Raw genomic sequence first — 18,791 nt, 5'->3', positions numbered from 1 at the left:
TAATCAGATCTGGCTCAATAGACAGTATCAAAAATTTAATGACTGCATATGTGTTGAATAAAAGAATAAGAGTGCACATTCAACAGCATTTCTACGCCGTTTGGTTGATTCCTTCACATAATTCTCATCCATAAGCTAATTAGAAATGCTTTAGCAGCTGCATAGTACAGACAGTTATTCTGCATTGTATCCATTCTAGCCTAATTAAAATAATCAATGGCATATACGATCCTTTTACTGTGATTTGCAGTGAACACGTTTAATGAGCTGATGGATGTGCTCGTGGAACAAATCACTAGAGAAATCACAAAGTTTTTGCAGCTGTAAACAAAATAAGTATTATGTAGGAACATATTCACAGAATTATATTCAAATAAAAGAAAGGGCTCACAGTTATTAAAAACTGCTATGTGGGTGCATATGTAATATACGGTACTATGTACTACATGGCTGATTTACTACTGTATGTCATCATATCCAGTAATTAATATTAAGGAAAGATGCAAATAGCTAGCTACCTTTTTTACACTTGACTAGGTAGCTAGTTTATTTAAAATTTCAGTTACTAATGGAAATAACACCTACAGTATAAACTAGCTAACTAGCATATGAAAGCCTGAGTGTGGATGTTTGCTTGAACAGTTTGTGCATTTAAGGATGCTGCAGTGATTGAAATATGAATTTGCTGCATCTTACAGTTTTTAAACACTACTTTAAATGAATTTTCTGAATTCAAAAACATGGAAGTACAGTATAAAAAATGTCTATTAGACTTAATCACATGCTATATGGGGAAAGGTATTAAGTTCTTGCATTACTTCTATTAATAAGTGTATATGTAAATTATGTAATTAATACCTCCAAAAAGTGCTCCGCTTGCTGCTCTCGATCCAGTTTTCTTGATGTTGTAGTGATCAGACCTAAATGAAATGATCAACATTATCATCTAATAATACACAGTCCAACATTTTAAATAACCATGCCACTACAATAAACGTTTGGTGCCATACATTAGAATAGCCATGGAATCAGAATCAGTGGTAATTATCCGTATGTAGCTATACTGTACTGTAGGTGGGTCCAAGCAGACAGAATTTTCTTTCTGTACACCACCACAGTGGATTTGAAATGAGGCAGAGAAATGTGATCAAAGCATAGTTTTTCAGCTTTATTACAAAAGGGTTTAACAAAAATATTGCATTGAATGTTTAATAATTGCATTTTTACATAGATCCTCCAATTTTTAGGCTGAAATGTAATTGGACAAACTTACACAATTAGCAATGTAAGGATTATTTTAATACTTTTAAGCAAATCCCGAGCTGAGTTTCCTCCTTTGAGATACTGATACTGCCTTTAGTTGCAGTTTGTTTATGGCTCTGCTTTCAGAATTTTGTCTGACTTGGCCATTTAAGAACATTCCATTTCTGTGCCTTAAGAAACTCTTGGGTTCTCTTTCACTGTATGTTTTACGCCATTAACTATCTGTACTGTGGACCAAAGGACTATCAGTTTCACTACATTTGACTGTATCTGAGCAGAAAGTATAGCTCTCTACACTACAGAATTCATCCTCTTCCTTCGATGAGCAGTCACATCGTCAACACCACCCAGCCATACATGCCCATGCCCATGCCATAACACTGCCTCCACCATGTCTAACAGATGATGAGGTATTGCTTTGGAGACATCTGGCCAAATAATCTCGTTCCAGAACTGGACAGGCTTTATTTTATATGTTCACTAGCAAAATCTAAATCTGTTTTTAAGAGTTTGCATATTGAGGTAAACCCTATTTGCATTTGTGAAGGCATCTCTTGATTGTAGACTTCAACAATGATGGGGCACTGGTAGCTCAAGTGTTTAAGGCTCTGGGTTGTTGTTCTAAGGACTGGGATTCAAGCCCCAGCACTGCTATACTGCTGCTGTTGGGCCCTTAAGGCTCTCTGCTCCAGTGGTGCTGTGTTATGGCTGACCCCAACTTACAATACTTGGGATATGCAACAAAAGATTTCAGTCTCTTTTTATACGTCTTCCTCCTTAAGAGTGTTCATGACTTTGATTTTTCCATATGAAATAATTCTGTAATAATCCATTTCAGTTGTCTTCCAATGTTTTCTAGGCCATTTGGTGTTGCCATATTGTACCAAATTGTTGACTTGGTCTCTTCTAAAGTTTCTGTTAGTCATTTGATAGGTGTGCTTTGATTATTTTAAATGTAATGACACTGATACCTCACTGACACATCTTTGGACTGCATATTGAGAATACCAAATGCAAGCTTCCAAATGCAAATTCAACACTTGTATTCGGCTCCAGATATTCAACTGAGTTTGTCATGAAACTACAGCACCTGGCTGCTTAGCAGTCATTGGTCCAATACTTTTTTATCCTGTGAAAATGTAATGTTTAGGAAATATTTTTGTTAAACCACTTGAATTAAAGCTGAGAGTCTACAGTTCAATCATATGCTGATTGCGTAGTTTCAAAATGACAAAAAGTGTGTCACTGTCCAAATACTTATGGCCCAACTATAAATACAAATAATACATCACAAATTTAAAACAAGCTTGTGTATGAAGGAGGAGGGACTGGACAGCATCCCAACATCCGAGCGAAGGGGAATGTTTGCACAGCTCAGTTTTTTGAGTTCCCTGTGACCTCTATAAAATTATAAAACTACCCTCCTGAGATATTCAGACTGGAAAGATACTATAATCAAAGATTTTCCCTGACAATGGGCAGATTCAAAATAAATTAAAGACATGTCAAACATTGGCCCACATTCCTGTCGATCCTGTAGAAAGAGTAAGGAGCTGAAAAAGAAGCAGATGGCATAAAAAGCATAACTAATGTCCATGTTATAATTTTGAAACTGTGGCTACAAGAAAGAGTGCAGCGCAGCTGAACGTGTTATCTATTCCCAAATGTGTAACATGCTGATCCAGAGAGACTCCATTAAACAAATGACAACAGCTGTGAACTGGCAGCACACACATACATGCAGAGTGACTACAAAGAGAGCATTAAAGCCAGGAGGCAAATTTATAGCAACAGAAAAGACATGGGCCAGCAAAGACATAAGACAAAACTATGTGTAACTATACTAACGGGAAAAAAAGATTAACATCATCAAATGCTAGCCATAAAAAGCTGCCAGTGAAACAAGAACATAATTAAATCATTACTCAATAAACTACAACTTAAGTAATCACTGACCCAAACTAAAGCAAAAGCATAAATATAAAGGCATCTCAATTTAATTTCCTGTATGTCCAATATTATATAGTTTTAATACACGGTAGTATAATCTTATGTAGTTCTTTTATTTATTTATTAATTATAAATCGAATAGGATATGGCCTCCTCCTTATTTTTTGAATCAGACATTCTAAGAAGATGAAAAATGTAAAACTCGACAGTAAACACGTCTATCTCTTCCATAAGAAACAAGATGTTCACTGTATTTACTAGATAAGCACACACACACACATACAGCATATCACTCTATATTCTTATCATTTGGTACATTGATTTTACATTGAAACGTGCCAGTGAATGATTTTACATCCTCACGTGCCACTGAATGTGTGCCATCTGACAATGCAGGTCACAGCTACTCTGTAAAGCTCTCCCAGGAGGATGAATTACGATTTAATTATTTAATTTAGCTTTACAAATTGATCACTCATGAGTCATGGCGTATGCAGGCAGAAGTAAACACGCTCAGAGATGCAGAATAAGTTTGAGCAGGAGCAGAATATATGACATATTGCATCCTATATGTGTGGAGACAAGTGTGTGTGTGTTAGAGAAGTGGCTCGTAGATGATCTGACACAGAAGGTAATTACTAGGCAGCTAGCAAGCACATGGATCAATACCTGTTATTGCCCATCTCCGATTGTGCTGCCACTGGCCTCATTTAACTACTACACAAAGTAAAACCCATGAGTTAAAATGCAGAAGTACTTCAGAGCTGGTAAAGTCTCTCTCTCTCTCTCTCTCTCTCTCTCTCTCTCTCTCTCTCTCTCTCTCTCACACACACACACACACACACACACACACACACACACACACACACACACACACACACACACACATTATATAAACATATACAGTGGTGTGAAAAGATGTTTGCCCCTTCCAGATTTATTTTTTTTGCACGTATGTCACAATTTAATGTTTAAGATCAACAAACAAATTTAAATATTAGTCAAAGATTACACAAGTAAACACAATATGCAGTTTTTAAATGAAGGTTTTTATTATTAAGGGGAAAAAAAAAACACATGGCCCTGTGTGAAAAAGTTTTTGCCCCCAGTTAAAACATAACATAACTGTGGTTTATCACACCTGAGTTTAATTTCTCTAGCCACACCCAGGCCTGATTACTGCCACACCTGTTTGCAATCAAGAACTCACTTAAATAAGACCTGACTGACAAAGTGAAGCAGACCAAAAGATCCTCAAAAGCTAAACATCATGCTGAGGTCCAAAGAAATTCAGGAACAAATAAGAAAAAAGTAATTGAGATCTATCAGTCTGGAAAAGGTTATAAAGCCATTTCTAAAGCTTTGGGACTCCAGCGAACCACAGTGAGAGCCATTATCCACAAATGGCGAAAACATGGAACAGTGGAGAACTTTCTCAGGAGTGGCCGGCCGGCTGACCGGCTTGCCTCAGTTCAGGTCAGTGATCATGACTCCACCATTTGAAAGAGACTGGGCAAGAATGGCCATCAAGGCAGAGTACCAAGATGAAAACCACTGCTGAGCAAAAAGAACATAAAGACTTATATCTGATTTGCTAGAAAAAATCTTGATGATCCCCAAGACTTTTGGGAAAATAGTCTGTAGACTGGCAAGACAAAAGTTGAACTTTTGGGAAGGTGTGTGTCCCATTTACATCTGGCGTAAAAGTAACACTGCATTTTAGAAAAAGAGTGTCATACCAACAGTAAAATATGGGGGTGGGAATGTGCTGGTCTGGGGCTGTTTTTGCTGCTTCAGAACCTGAAAGACTTGCAGTGATAATGGAGCCATAAACTCTGCTGTCTACTAAAAAATCCTGAAGGACAATGTGCGGCCATCTGTTTGTGACCTCAAGCTGAAGCGATCTTGGGTTCTGCAGCAGGACAATGATCCAAAACACACCAGGAAGTCCACCTCTGAATGGCTGAAGAAAAACAAGACTTTGGAGTGACCTAGTCAAAGTGCTGACCTGAATCCTATTGAGATAATGTGGCATGACCTTTAAAAGGCGGTTCATGCTCGGAAAACGCTCGAATGTGGCTGAATTACAACAATTCTGCAAGATGAGTGGACCAAAATTCCTCCACAGCACTCTAACAGACTCAATGCAAACGTTTGACTGCAGTTCTTGCTGCTAAGGGTGGCCCAACCAGTTATTATGTTTAGGGGGCAAGCACTTTTTCACACAGGGCCATGTGGGTTTGGCTTTCGTTTTCCCTTAATAATAAAAACCTTCATTTAAAAACTGCATGTTGTGTTTACTTGTGTTATCTTTGACTAATATTTAATTTTGTTTGATGATCTGAAACATTAGTGTGACAAACATGCAAAAATTAACAAATCAGGAAGGGGGCAAACACATTTTCATAACACTGTTTATATACACACACAGTGTCATTGAAAGTTTGTGAACCCTTTAGAAATTTCTATCTTTCTGCATAAATATGACCCAAAACATCATCAGATTTTCACAGTCCTAAAAGCAAACCCAAACAAATTAAAGAGTAACAAATAACGTTTTAGAATGCAAAGTCAATGTCCCAACTTTAATCCAAAAAATACATTTGTGGAAAGACCTGAAGCAAGCAGTTCATGTGAGGATGTCCACTAAAATCTGTGTTGAATCTCTTCTGTACTGAAGAATGGAATTAAATTCTTCTAAGCTGTTGTGCATTATTGATTAAAAGTTACCCTAAACTTTTCTTAAAGTTATTGCTGCACAGGGAGTCTGAACACCTACTGAAAGCAAAGGGTCACATTATTTTGTAAGTCACATATATGTAATGCTGGATCATTTTTCTCAATAATTAAATGAAGAAGCATAATATTGTTGGCTCATTTGTTTGATTTGATCATGTTTTGGCTCATATTTATACAGAAATATAGGAATTTCTAAAGATTTCACAAACGTACAAGTCAACACTGTATATTGATTGTGTCAATACTGTATTATCCATTATGCTTTTTAGTGATTTGTTTGCTTTTGTGGCTGCAGTATTAGATGAATTTTTGGCTTCACTGCACAAGGCCAATATAACTAGAAGTGAAAAATGGCTAAAATTACCTCACTTTGGAACAGAATTAATCTAAGTCAATAAAATATATTTTGATCAGTATGTATTTTCCTGCTGAATAGTCATACATTTTTTAAACACAGCCCCTCTACCTATTCTAGAAAGAGACTCAAATCATTTAAGAGTACTGAGGCATGCCAGTTTATCATATATCATATATACTAAAACAGAAAGAATAACTGTGTTAATAAGGAGGGTAAATTGATATCAGCTCAGTAACTAAGTGCTAATGTTAGCAATTTTCCTATATAATTTCCCCAAATATTCCAGTTTTCCTATAATGTTGCTATCTAGCATATTACTCAACTAACTCATCTGTTAAGAGATCTTCTCTCACTCTCTCACTCATTTTCTACCACTTATCCGAACTTCTCAGGTCACGGGGAGCCTGTGCCTATGTCAGGCGTCATCGGGCATCAAGGCAGGATACACCCTGGACAGAGTGCCAACCCATCGCAGGGCAGGCACACACACACACCCACACCCATTCACTCACGCAATCACACACTACGGACAATATTCCAGAGATGCCAATCAACCTACCATGGAAACCGGAGTACCCGGAGGAAACCCCCGAGGCACGGGGAGAACATGCAAACTCCACACACACAAGGCGGAGGTGGGAATCGAACCCCGACCCTGGAGGTGTGGGGCAAACGTGCTAACCACTAAGCCCCCCAGTTAAGAGATCTTTTTGGAGATAATTTTTTATTTCACCAGTTATTAGCTAGCAAATGCAGATTCCAAACTTCAGTACTGTAGCCCCTTTGCACATATGGCTAATGTTATTGTAAATGACAAAGCTAACATGACTGAAGCAGCATAGCATAAGCTAACTAGTATCTAATAAAAGTACAATTCTGAGAGTGCTCATTACACACTTTAGTTTAGTGGGTAATGTCTTTATGGTGGTGATCCATTTATTTTGAAGGTCGAATAAAATTTTATTACCTTCCTTCATTTTTAGTTATAGCAATTATTTTACCCTGACACACATCACACATGTAATGGCTGCAAAAAATAAACTATAGTGGTTTTCAATAAAAAAAATAAAGTTTTTACAAGCATACTAGAATAAAAACCACAAAGTCTCTGACTATATCTACGCTGTTTTCTAAGTTGTATCTAAGGTCAAAAGGGTGTTAAACTTTTTCAAAGTTTGAAAATATCACATACTTTTGATGAATCACAGCAAAACAGAAAAGCAACAGCATGAACTTTACAATACAGGCACCAGTGAACACTGCATTTTGGAGAAAGGTAACAGTTTTGGAAGAAATCATGGGAGTAGATTGGTTTCATCTGATAGTATTTCATATTGAGACATTTTATTAAAACAGACAATCGTGTTCTTTTAAAGAGAAAACAGATTTGTGTTAGGAGCATAGTTATAATAATTGTAATAAAAATGGTTACAATTATTAATTTAATTTGAAAATATAATAGTAATACTTTTTATTCAAGTTCATCAATCAGTATTAAATAAACAACTAATATATGGATTTTTTCCTAATCAGGCGTCATCAGGCATCAAGGCAGTGCCAAACCATCGCAGTGCATACACACTCTCATTCACTCACGCAATCACACACTATGGACAATTTTTCCAGAGATGCCAATCAACCTACCATGCATGTCTTTGGACCGGGGGAGAAAACCGGAGTACCAGGAGGAAACCCCCGAGGCATGGGGAGAACATGCAAACTCCGCACAGACAAGGCAGAGGCGGGAATCGAACCCTGACCCTGGAGGTGGGAGGCAAACGTGCTAACCCCCTACACTGCAACACTACACTTACCTTTATCTTTCTGCATTATCAATGAACTGTCCTAAAATTTGCTCTAAGTACATTTTCAAGTTTTAATGGACAATATTTTAAAGACAGTCTGAATCTTCTCACCTGTCTTAGAATTGATGGTGAAGAAGTTTTGTGGGTTTCCAGCAGTGATGCGGTACGTGAGATGGTTGTCTAAAGAGGTGATATCAGGGTCGCTGGCCTGTACTCGCACCACTGAAACATCTTTGGGTGAATTCTCCAAGACATAAGGATGATAGATAGGCTCAGAGGTCAAAGGGGCATTATCGTTGACATCCTCTACCTGGACATACACCTCGATGGATGAAGAGAGTGGTACAGCCCCTTGGTCTGTGGCGTAGACAGTTAGCCAGTATGAGTCCTGCCTCTCACAGTCTAGAATACTAGATGTGTAGATCACTCCTATTAAGGAAAATCACAAAACATTATAAGTCTGAGCACATAACATGCAATAACACTCAATTAGCACATAAGGCATGGGCAACATAAATGTTTTCTTATTTATGATTTTATCATTATATATAAAATTATACCACTATAGTTACTGTTTCTTAAAGCCTCTTTTAAGTCAAGATTTTTTTTGAAAAAATATCCTATTTTGTAATATAAATAAGCCAGCACTCCATATCAAAATGAAATTACTTTATAATACTGGTAATACGTTTCCAAAGATCCGCAATGTTTTTTAAGCATTATAAATCTGATTTATTCATATTGAAGGAGTAGACCATTTACGATTCATCATAAGCTGTCAGAAGTCAATCTATATGAAATGATACACACTTATAGAAAGGAAATTATTTATAATAGTACTATTTGGCTTTTCCCAGGTTAGGATGAGTTCCTGTCAATGAATCTTCCTGGTATCATCCCAGTAAGATTTTAATTGCCACTGTTGCCTCTGGCTTGCTCATTAGGGATAAATGATACTTTTATGCATTTTTAATACATGTCCTGAATTTAAATATTTCTGCAAAGCTGCTTTATGTTAATGTCCAAAAAGTGATATACTGTACAAATAAAACTGAACTGAAACGCTGTAGGTGTCAAAAGAGTGCTTTGGGTTTTTCAGTTATTAGACAAGACTAGAAATTTAGTTACAATGAATGGGAACATAATACCGATGCAGTTTGATAGCTTCACATCAAGTCTTTATAATACAAATACAATTTGTCCTGTACTACAATTTTAAAATAAAGAATATCACACTAATCTGAATATGCTTAGGATGTTGACTTCAAGCATTTATTTTTAAAAACACACTAGCTTTATCAAAAGCATTCGTGTTTCCTCATTGGAGCTGTGCTGACCTTCTAATCTAATCTAATTTGTTGGAGAATCTTCTCTGGGGAAATTTACCCAACTACCCAGGCTACTGAACATAAGCTCCAGCAATGGGAAAGAAATTTGCCCAGCTTGCAGGTATTAACAGCATAGTACTTTTACTTTCTCATTCATTTCCTACAAAATGCTGTGAATAAAATCTTTAATCAGTATTTGAAAGTAAGATAATGAAAAAGGCAAAAATATGTACATAAATAAAGGATTTTTATTCATGTGCGTCTTGTTTTTGCTGTGAAGGCGCAATACTGTGCCAGAACCATAACTGCTGAATGAACAGATTTTTAACGGGTGGTGTCAAATCCACACTCACATGGTACAGTTTTTTACATTTAATGTTGAAGAAATCATCTGGACTTGAGAGCCTCTTACTGTAGGGAACAACTGCCATGGCAACACCCAGGGACTGGACGACCTTCAGCTCTTCAACATAGAACATCTAATCGTTCCTGACCAAAGTGCTACCTCTGCCATTTTGTGATCGGGATCCTCAAATACTGCAACGCTCCCAGATGTAAATATGATCACCACTGGGGCTTTGAGCTGCCGACAAAGTCACCCAGCACATGGCAGTGCAGCAATCAGACAGCTGTCCCCATCCACTAGTCCATACTATGGAACTCACTTCAGTACCACTCAGCTAGAAAGTGCTGCCTCAGGGGTTCCAACTAGCACATCCACCATGAGCAAAAAAAAGTCTACTCAGGTCACCCAGCACGCTGCTCCTAGAGTGTAATTAGGATTGAACAGGCTTCTGCAGAAGGTATTAAGCACCACAGGACATACACACATGCATACAAATGTGCATACATTTACACACTAGACTATAACAAAGAGAGACAGATGATGGATCACCTCACAATAGGATAAAGCAGCAATTCACATAACACCTTCATTTCGAAAACAAAAAATATGTATTCATTCTTTTTTTTAAAAAAATGCATTCACTCTTTAACTAGTCTGGTGACAATAAAGGTCAGAAAGTACAAACTTGAAAATACCTTAATATAACAACCTTGCCATCTTTAATCAGTTATTTCCACACATGTAAAAATTAATCTAACTGCTTATGGCCTGTTTAAAAATCTACTATTTTAAAGAACTGATTAGCTAATTATGTATTGTAAAAACTATGTTCATGTAAAGCACATTAGTTTTAAAGGACATTTACAAACGGATTTTCTGACAAACAAACAAAATGAGAAACCCAACTATATAAGAAATATAATTCCACATCTGTCCAGTGGCCAAACTTCTTTAAACATACAATTAAATGGGTGCACATGAACACATGTCTCTTTTTGCACAGATTGCTTTGCTCTTGCACAGAAACACTCAGATTTGTGCTGTACACTGCATTGTGCAAAAGTTGGTATCCTTGCTTTCTGGTAAATGTGAGGTAATGTTAGGTAACATTCTGGTTCGAATGAAGTAACCTTCAGACCTGTGACCTAAATGAATAAGATTAATAACATGATTTTGACATGAATAGGAAGCACATGATTTTTTTTCTTAATAGAAAACTTGCACTAATATCAATGTGCTGCAGTGTGCGATAAGTTTAGTTCATCGTTAATAACTGCTTGTTCAGGGTCAAAGTAGATTATATTAGGTTTCTAGGCAGGTACCATCAAGCACATATCTCTAAACGTAGAAGAAATATGTACTAGAAAATGGAGCTGAGGTTGAAAAAGTGTCAAAATCAGAAATCTCGGACAAAGTTATCTGATTTCTGGTTGTTTATGGCATTGCTAGCAATTAAACAAATACTTTGATGCAACAAATCGCTGTTTCTGTCAGTTAATGGAAACAAAAACGTTAAGAGCTGGCTGTCCTTGTAATGTAATGCCTGTTATCTAAGAATTCACATAATAGTGATCCACATAATAGTATGTTTCTCAGAGACAGGAAGAAACCTTAGATCCCAAAAGAAACCCATACATATACGGTGAGAACATGCTTATAAAATGCACAGACAGTTGCTTGGGATCGAAGTGGGGGCCCTGGAGCTGTATGGCCGCAATGTTACAAACCAGATCATAGAAGATGCCTGCTTGGTAGGTCTCATTAGAAAACTAGATCAAAAAATTGGCATACTTTTACATGTTTCACAAAAAATGAAGGAATATGAATGAACTAGATAAGCATATTGAATATGAAATATTTTTTTTAATCCTTATACAGTATGTGATATTGAACACAAGCTATGCATGTGTCACCAGAATCACATTCGATTTACATAATAAGATCTTAGGTCAACAAAATCCTTTTCCTGATTTTAAAAGTCTTGAAATAAAATAGAGTCAAAGCTATTGAACTCATTGGTCCTAAATTGCTTTTCAAGTCTAAGAAACCTTTTCGTAAATGCCACATCCTGTGAATATTAAAGACTTGTTCAGTTCTTGCACATCCCTTTAAGGCCCTTCTATTCTAAGCCTGGTCTTTGTTTTGTTTAACATATAAATGTGATCTCTACATATAATTATAATTAAACCTAAGTGACTTAAGTTCATGGTAAGAGACTTAAGCTCACGCTAAATTCTCTCTGCTCCCATGCCTTCAGGGAAACATGAAATACCTCCAAAAAATGCAACATGGTAATAAGATTATTCTGATTCTGTCAATGAAGATATGCTGTATTTATGTGTTTTTCCTTTCTAAATGAGTTTGATATAGGGAATTTTACCAGGAATAAAAAAAGGCAAGGGATCAGAGGTAAATTAAAGCTGAGTCTACTCCGTGACAGCAATCTAAATGAAAATGTGCTTTGACTTATTTCTCTGAGTTCTGGTGAGAATACCAATAGCTGCTAAAGGCAGAGACATGGAATGAGGATAAGCATTTTATAAATCCTATCCATCTTTTTAGTTCACTGTGACATTTAAACAGAGGAAGTTAATTTTACTAACTCGCTTTAACACATACAGCGCTACAATCAATCACAGCAGGTGTTAAGAGGAAAATTAAAGTGAGTATATTTTACTCTACATTTTTACAGGAACAACATACAGAATTCACTCTTTAGAAAATTATTCTGACACAAAATCTCAGCATGTCTCCTAATATGGAAGTTAATTAGATGCTAATTAGCGGATTTGTAGAGAAACACTAAAGCCAAAGCCAGTGTCATCGACCAACAAAAAAACAGTGCTGACTTTAAACATGAAATAAATCTTGAGGGTTGTTTTTAGTAGAAAATACATCCTCATCTGCAGCGCTGACATGGCTAGCCACACTCATAGCTTTAAACACTGCAAGATTAACATACTCAACCTAAATAGTTGACATGTGAATGGAGGACCACAGCTGTGTTACCCCACAGCACTCTAGCCATTTAATCAATAGTAATTAGCTGTAATTAATGATCAGACTGCTGCTCAACATGCCACATCAGTAATTGTGAATCTTTATTTTATTGGGAGGGGCTATTTTTTTTTCCTCCAGCAGAATTCTGCTGAATCAGCCTTCTACATTGTACACTCTTACTAAAAGTTATGAACTCAATCTCTGCAACCAAGTGCCTTTTAAGAATGCTTATTCAAAAAGCATGAAGGTTAATTCTTGCTTTCTAGATCAGTAGTTTGCTCTGACGGCTCACAGAGGCAATTTCATCTGATAGAGCAACAACCTTGTAATAATATGTAATTGGCAGTCTGTTGCTAGCACAAAGAAAAAACGCATTATTGTAACATGGAAAAATGTAATAATTGTATAATCATCTTTTCCCCCTATCAAGCAGGTGAAGCAGGAGAACTGATTAATAGACTGCATAGTTATGCACCTATGTAGGTTTTTATTCTATGTTAAGAACCTGCTATTGGGTAATGTCCAGAAGAACATGAATAATTAATGATACACTTTCATATAATAGAATCATTAGTGTTAATCTATCTTATTAATTACTAATGTCCTTCATGGGGCAAATGATATATAATGTGTGTGCTCTGAAAATAAAAGAGAAATGAATGTCTTTACCACAAAAGGGGTGCACAGAATGTATTTAAGTGATTAAATACATACCAGTTTCTTCATCAATGAAGAACCTGCCAAGGCCACTTCCAGATTTGATTGAGTATCTCAGTAGGCCATCCTTGCCCTTGTCGCTGTCCTTAGCAGTGATTTGAGCCACACTTGTTCCAAGGCGTGAGTTCTCCTTAACAGTGGCTTTCACTGCAAATTCAGTGAAGACAGGCTCGTTGAAGTTTTCATTAACATCAACCACCTCCACCTCAATGTAAGACAAAGAACGAAGCCGAGTGGAAAAATCACAATCCTCTGCAACCACAGAGAGATTGTAGAACTGCTGCTTTTCAAAGTCCAGTTCCTTTGCCACTTTGACAGCTCCACTCTCCATATTAACCTTGAACGTCCCATTGAAGTCATTGGTCAGGAAATAATTTACTCTGCCCCCTAGACCAAGGTCAGGATCTTGGGTTTGCAACCATGTGATGACGGTGCCTATGGGAATGTCTTCCAGTACACGACAGCTATAACTCTTGGGAATAAACATGGGTGGGCAGTCATTCAAATCCTCCAGGTAGACTTTTAGAGATGTCACTGATGATTTTTGATTCCCTCTCTCTGCCTTGTCTCTGGCTTCAATTTTCAGGGTAATATCTGACAATGACTCTCTGTCCAATTGGCCAGAAACATAGACCCAACCAGTGGCACTGTTAATAATGAAAAGTTGTGTACGGGTCAATAAAGTGTAAAAGATTTCACCGTTATGATCCAGGTCAATATCTGAAGCTACGATTTGGATCACTTCTGTGCCAATGGCTGTATTCTCTGGGAGCACTGCATTATAGCTCTCCAAAGAAAACTGAGGACTATTATCATTTACATCATCAATATTTACAGTTAACAGCCTCCAATTGTGCCTCTGAAGCAGACCCATATCATATATACTAATATTAAGGAGGTATCGGTCTGACCTTTCACGATCCAGTGGCTGATAGATATAAATCACACCAGATTCCATATCAATATTGAAACAGCTATCAGTATTTCCATCTGATATAACATGGAGAATACGAGCATTGAAGCCTGTATCTTTGTCAATGGTGTTCACTTTAATAACAGTTGATCCAACAGGCAAATCCTCACGAACTACTACATCAGAGGGAAAGGATTCAAACTGAGGTGTGTGCCGGTTGACAGAATACAGATCACTGTAACCCTCTTCAACCTTTGGCTTGTCTATTGCACTGGCTTTTTTGAGAAGCTGTTCCGCTATTTTTTGTTCAACTTTTGTATCATTACAATTAAAATTCCTGGATGAAACTTTCCCTTTCATAACTGTTATGTTGATGAAGGTGGGCTCAGAGAATAACTCGCCATCTGTGGCTGCTATTTTCAAGCTAAACTGTTCATTTTTAACATTAGTGCCAACAAGAGACTTCCTCAGGGACAATATCCCAGTGTCTGGATTCAAACTGAAGATACCCTGTTCATTTCCAGACAATACCTTATATTTTACCAAACTAAGATCATCGATGTCAATAGCAGAAAGAGTGATTATTGTATGTCCTACAGTGAACTCTTGAGCAATTACTCCTTTACATGACACACGTTCAAAGAGGGGTGGATTGTCATTGACGTTCAATATTTGTACTGTAACATTTACCTCACTCTCTCTTCTATAAGGTAAGCCCCAGTCAGAAGCCCGGACAAGGAACACGTATGTTTCCAACGATGATTCAAAATCAAGCTCTTTTGATGTAATTAGTTCCCCTGTATTCTGGTTAATTGTGAATGGCAAAGGCTGAAGGCTTTGTATACTGTATGTTATGCATCCATTATCCCCGTGATCATCATCTACTGCTGATAAGACAAGTATAACTGTATCAACTGGAGTATTCTCAGTGACAGACACTTTGTAGGATGCCTGGGTGAAAGTTGGAACATTATTATTAGCATCCTCCACAGTGATCTGTACATTGGCACTCAGACCACTCACAGCCTCTACTACCTCTAGTTCAAAACGCTGTTGTCCTAGCATGGTAAAGGGCCTTACTGTTGAGATAACACCAGTAAAACTATTAATAGTGAAATATGTGGATTCAGAAGTAAGACTTAATCTATAGGTGACATACTGTGGCTTAGGAGAAATTGCAACAGTCCGTATGATAGTTCCAAGTGGGGCCATTTCATTAACTGTTGCTCTGTAAACATCTTCTGCAAATTTAAAAAGCACAGGTTCTGGCTTTTTTACCATGAGATGTAGAATCTGAGTGTTGGAAAACCTTGGAGGTATGCCTCTGTCTTTGGCTTGAAAAGTGAGATTATATGCATAAGGAAATGTATTCCAGTCTGCTGGTTCAGATATTTTCAGCAAGTAATCATTGTCACGTGGTGCTCTCTTGAGAACAAATTGCTCCAGTGGGTCACCTTCGATTATACAAACCCACTCAATTTCCCCATTTGGACCTTCATCCAGATCCTCCACTGTGACCACAGCATACACTGGATCTTGGTCTGTTAAAGATGGGATGAGTGCAACCACATTTAATGTTGGTGAAAATTCATTAACACGTATGATGCTGATCATTACTTTTGCTGTGCTGCTCACACCATTGTTCTCATAAACCTTCATTCCACGATCAAATGCCAAAACCTCAAGCTCAAATTTTGTATTCACATCATCACTGGGTTTGGCTGTAAGGTATATAATGCCACTTGTGGGATGGACGGCAAACTCCTCCACTACTTTCTTGAAGAAATAATAGAATTCACCATTAGAGCCTATGTCAGCATCAGTGGCAGTGACCTGGGCAATGCTGGCCCCCAGCGGAGTGCTTTCAGGTACAGTGATGGTATAAGTAGTAGGTGAGAATAAAGGCCTAAGGTCATTCATGTCCATAACTTGCACACTGACTTTTGTAGATGCATTCAGACCACCATTGATTGTAGCTCTTACAATTAATGTGTAGTTGTCCTTTATCTCACGGTTCAAAATGTCAGAGCTTTCACCCTTAGTGTGTATGCGTAAAAAACAGAAGTCTCCCAGAACATATTTCTCTGCTTCAAACAACCCCTCATCATCACCTGACATGATTGAGTATTCGATGTCCCGTGAGATGGACTGTGACAGAATTATCCCCATTTTGACCTCACTCCTTAGGTAAGATCTAGCCGGGGTGTTCTCATAAATAGCAGCATTGTAGACAGACCTGGTGAACTGAAAACCTTGTAATTCAGCAGGCTGAAGCTGTGAACAACAGGTAAGCAAGCAAAGTATCAAGAGGGAAAAGGTGGAGAGATGGGCGCTCATATTTTCCCCACAAAATCTGTTTATATCCATGCCATTACCCGGTGCCCCTGTAAATAAGAAATTACTTGCTGTAAAGAATATACAGACTAATTCACAAAAGCATAGAATTTGGCTGTCTTTAAAATGAACTTGTTGACTTTTGGAAATTCTGAAGTGCTGCCAAGAGTTAATTGTAAAGAAGATGTAAAGAGTTTGATCAGGACGACAAAGTGCTCAGCAGCGAGGCAAGGACTGAATTTACAATTGTTCTAATCTGCAGTGAAATTAATCTCACAGCAGAAAGCACACTTAAAGGTCAAAAGGTAATATACTTTGTAAAAACTCAGAAAAGCAAAAAAAAAAAAAAACAATTCAATGGATCTCACTTTAATACACAGTATCTAAATATATATTCACCTTACACATATACACATAGACACACACATATGTGCATATATACCTGCATACATACATACATACATACATACTATATAGATAGATAGACGGACAGACGGACGGACGGACGGACGGACGGACAGACAGATAGACAGACAGACAGACAGATAGATAGATAGATAGATAGATAGATAGATAGATAGATAGATAGATAGATAGATAGATAGATACAGTAGATGTGTGAGTGAGAGAGAGAGAGAGAGAGAGAGAGAGAGAGAGAGAGAGAGAGAGAGAGATACTGTAGGTGTGTGTGTGAGAGAGATAGATAGATAGATAGATAGATAGATAGATAGATAGATAGATAGATAGATAGATAGATAGATAGATAGATAGATAGATAGATAGATGTGTGTGTGTGAGCGCGCGCGTCTGTTGTGTGTGTGTTATGTGCGCGCGCGCGGAGCGTCGCGCGAGCGCGCCGCGAGCGCGGCGCGCGCCGCGCTGCGCGGCGCCGCGCGCGCCAAGAGCAGCGACCAGCACGAGAGAGAGGTGTGTGTGTGTGTGAGAGAGAGAGAGAGAGAGAGAGAGAGAGAGAGAGAGAGAGAGAGAGAGAGAGAGAGAGATTATTCATTACATTATAATTCTCCTAATAACAATAAGCGTTTATACTGCAATGAAGCGAGATGAACTTTCTGTGTTGTCAGTAATGCTGGAGCTCGTAAACAATGAAACTTAACTCATCACTGACGGACTGAAATTTGAATAGGAAAGATATGTCTTACCTCTAGATGAGGGAGTGTAAACTAAAGAATTTACCAACTAAGAACATCACCCTTGCAGCGCAGTCAGATCCTCTTCACATGCTTCATGTCCCTTAGCGCTCACTGTTAACTGCGCGTAGTGCACGCGGCTGTCAGGCGCGCTCCCGAGTCACCAGCAGCTCTGCACGCGCAAACGCGTCTCTGCTGCTCAACTTAGTATTAATCACTTTGTAATAAACATAAACATAACTAGCGGGGAAAAAAACATGAGTATGCGATGTCATTTGTGTGCCTTACATCTGAATATAAATTGTGACGATCTTATTTTATGCAATCCTGTTGTTTCTTTGTTGAATTATAAAGATATTGCTTTCTTTTACTTTAAACTTACAACCTAAAGAAAGCTTTAAGCTCCGCCCACTTGAAAGCGTCAAGACCCGCCCACTCAAGAACATTAAGTCCCGCCCACTTAACACAATATAATAAACAAAGCTTTTTTCTCTTTGCCTATAGGTCAATTTAAGCGTCCCCAGTTAATGTTCTCTATACATCTGTCAGTCGGACTTACTTCAGAGGAACCACATATTAAACCACACAGCTTTTAAAAACAGTTTGTCTCAAAATCTGTTTTTATTTCACCTTCTTTTATTCACAATAAAAATAATTGTCGGATGAAATTTATGGATTTATGAAAATTTTTATTACATATTCATTCCTATCTTTAACAAGAAGGGAAAATGTTTATTACAATTGGATAAAATGACGTTTTCTCATCGACTTTATAAACTTCTGCTAAGGCCATGGCTTAATCTCTTATTGTTGTTGTTGTTGTTGTTTTATTTTTTAAAATCATGTTCTATGTAACTTCCACGTTATTTTTAAAAGTAAGTAATACATTA

General features: G+C 37.6%; 1 protein-coding gene across 1 annotated transcript in view; it reads right to left on the bottom strand.

The window, feature by feature from the left end:
* LOC113659236 (protocadherin Fat 3) overlaps positions 1-16,874 on the bottom strand; it is a 46,758-nt gene extending 29,884 nt beyond the window's left edge. The window contains exons 1-3 of the mRNA XM_047805238.1: positions 13,504-16,874; positions 8,227-8,544; positions 859-920 (exon numbers count right to left, since the gene is read on the bottom strand). Of these exons, the coding sequence (XP_047661194.1) occupies positions 859-920; positions 8,227-8,544; positions 13,504-16,786 (3,663 nt within the window). The 5' untranslated portion in view covers positions 16,787-16,874. The remainder of the gene's footprint in view (positions 1-858; positions 921-8,226; positions 8,545-13,503) is intronic.
* Between the last annotated feature and the right edge of the window lie 1,917 nt (positions 16,875-18,791).

Source organism: Tachysurus fulvidraco, chromosome 20 (assembly GCF_022655615.1).
Source record: "Tachysurus fulvidraco isolate hzauxx_2018 chromosome 20, HZAU_PFXX_2.0, whole genome shotgun sequence".
NCBI classification, from domain to species: Eukaryota; Metazoa; Chordata; class Actinopteri; order Siluriformes; family Bagridae; genus Tachysurus; species Tachysurus fulvidraco.
Note: the sequence above shows the minus strand (reverse complement) of the source record. Positions and strands in the feature narration are given on the sequence as shown.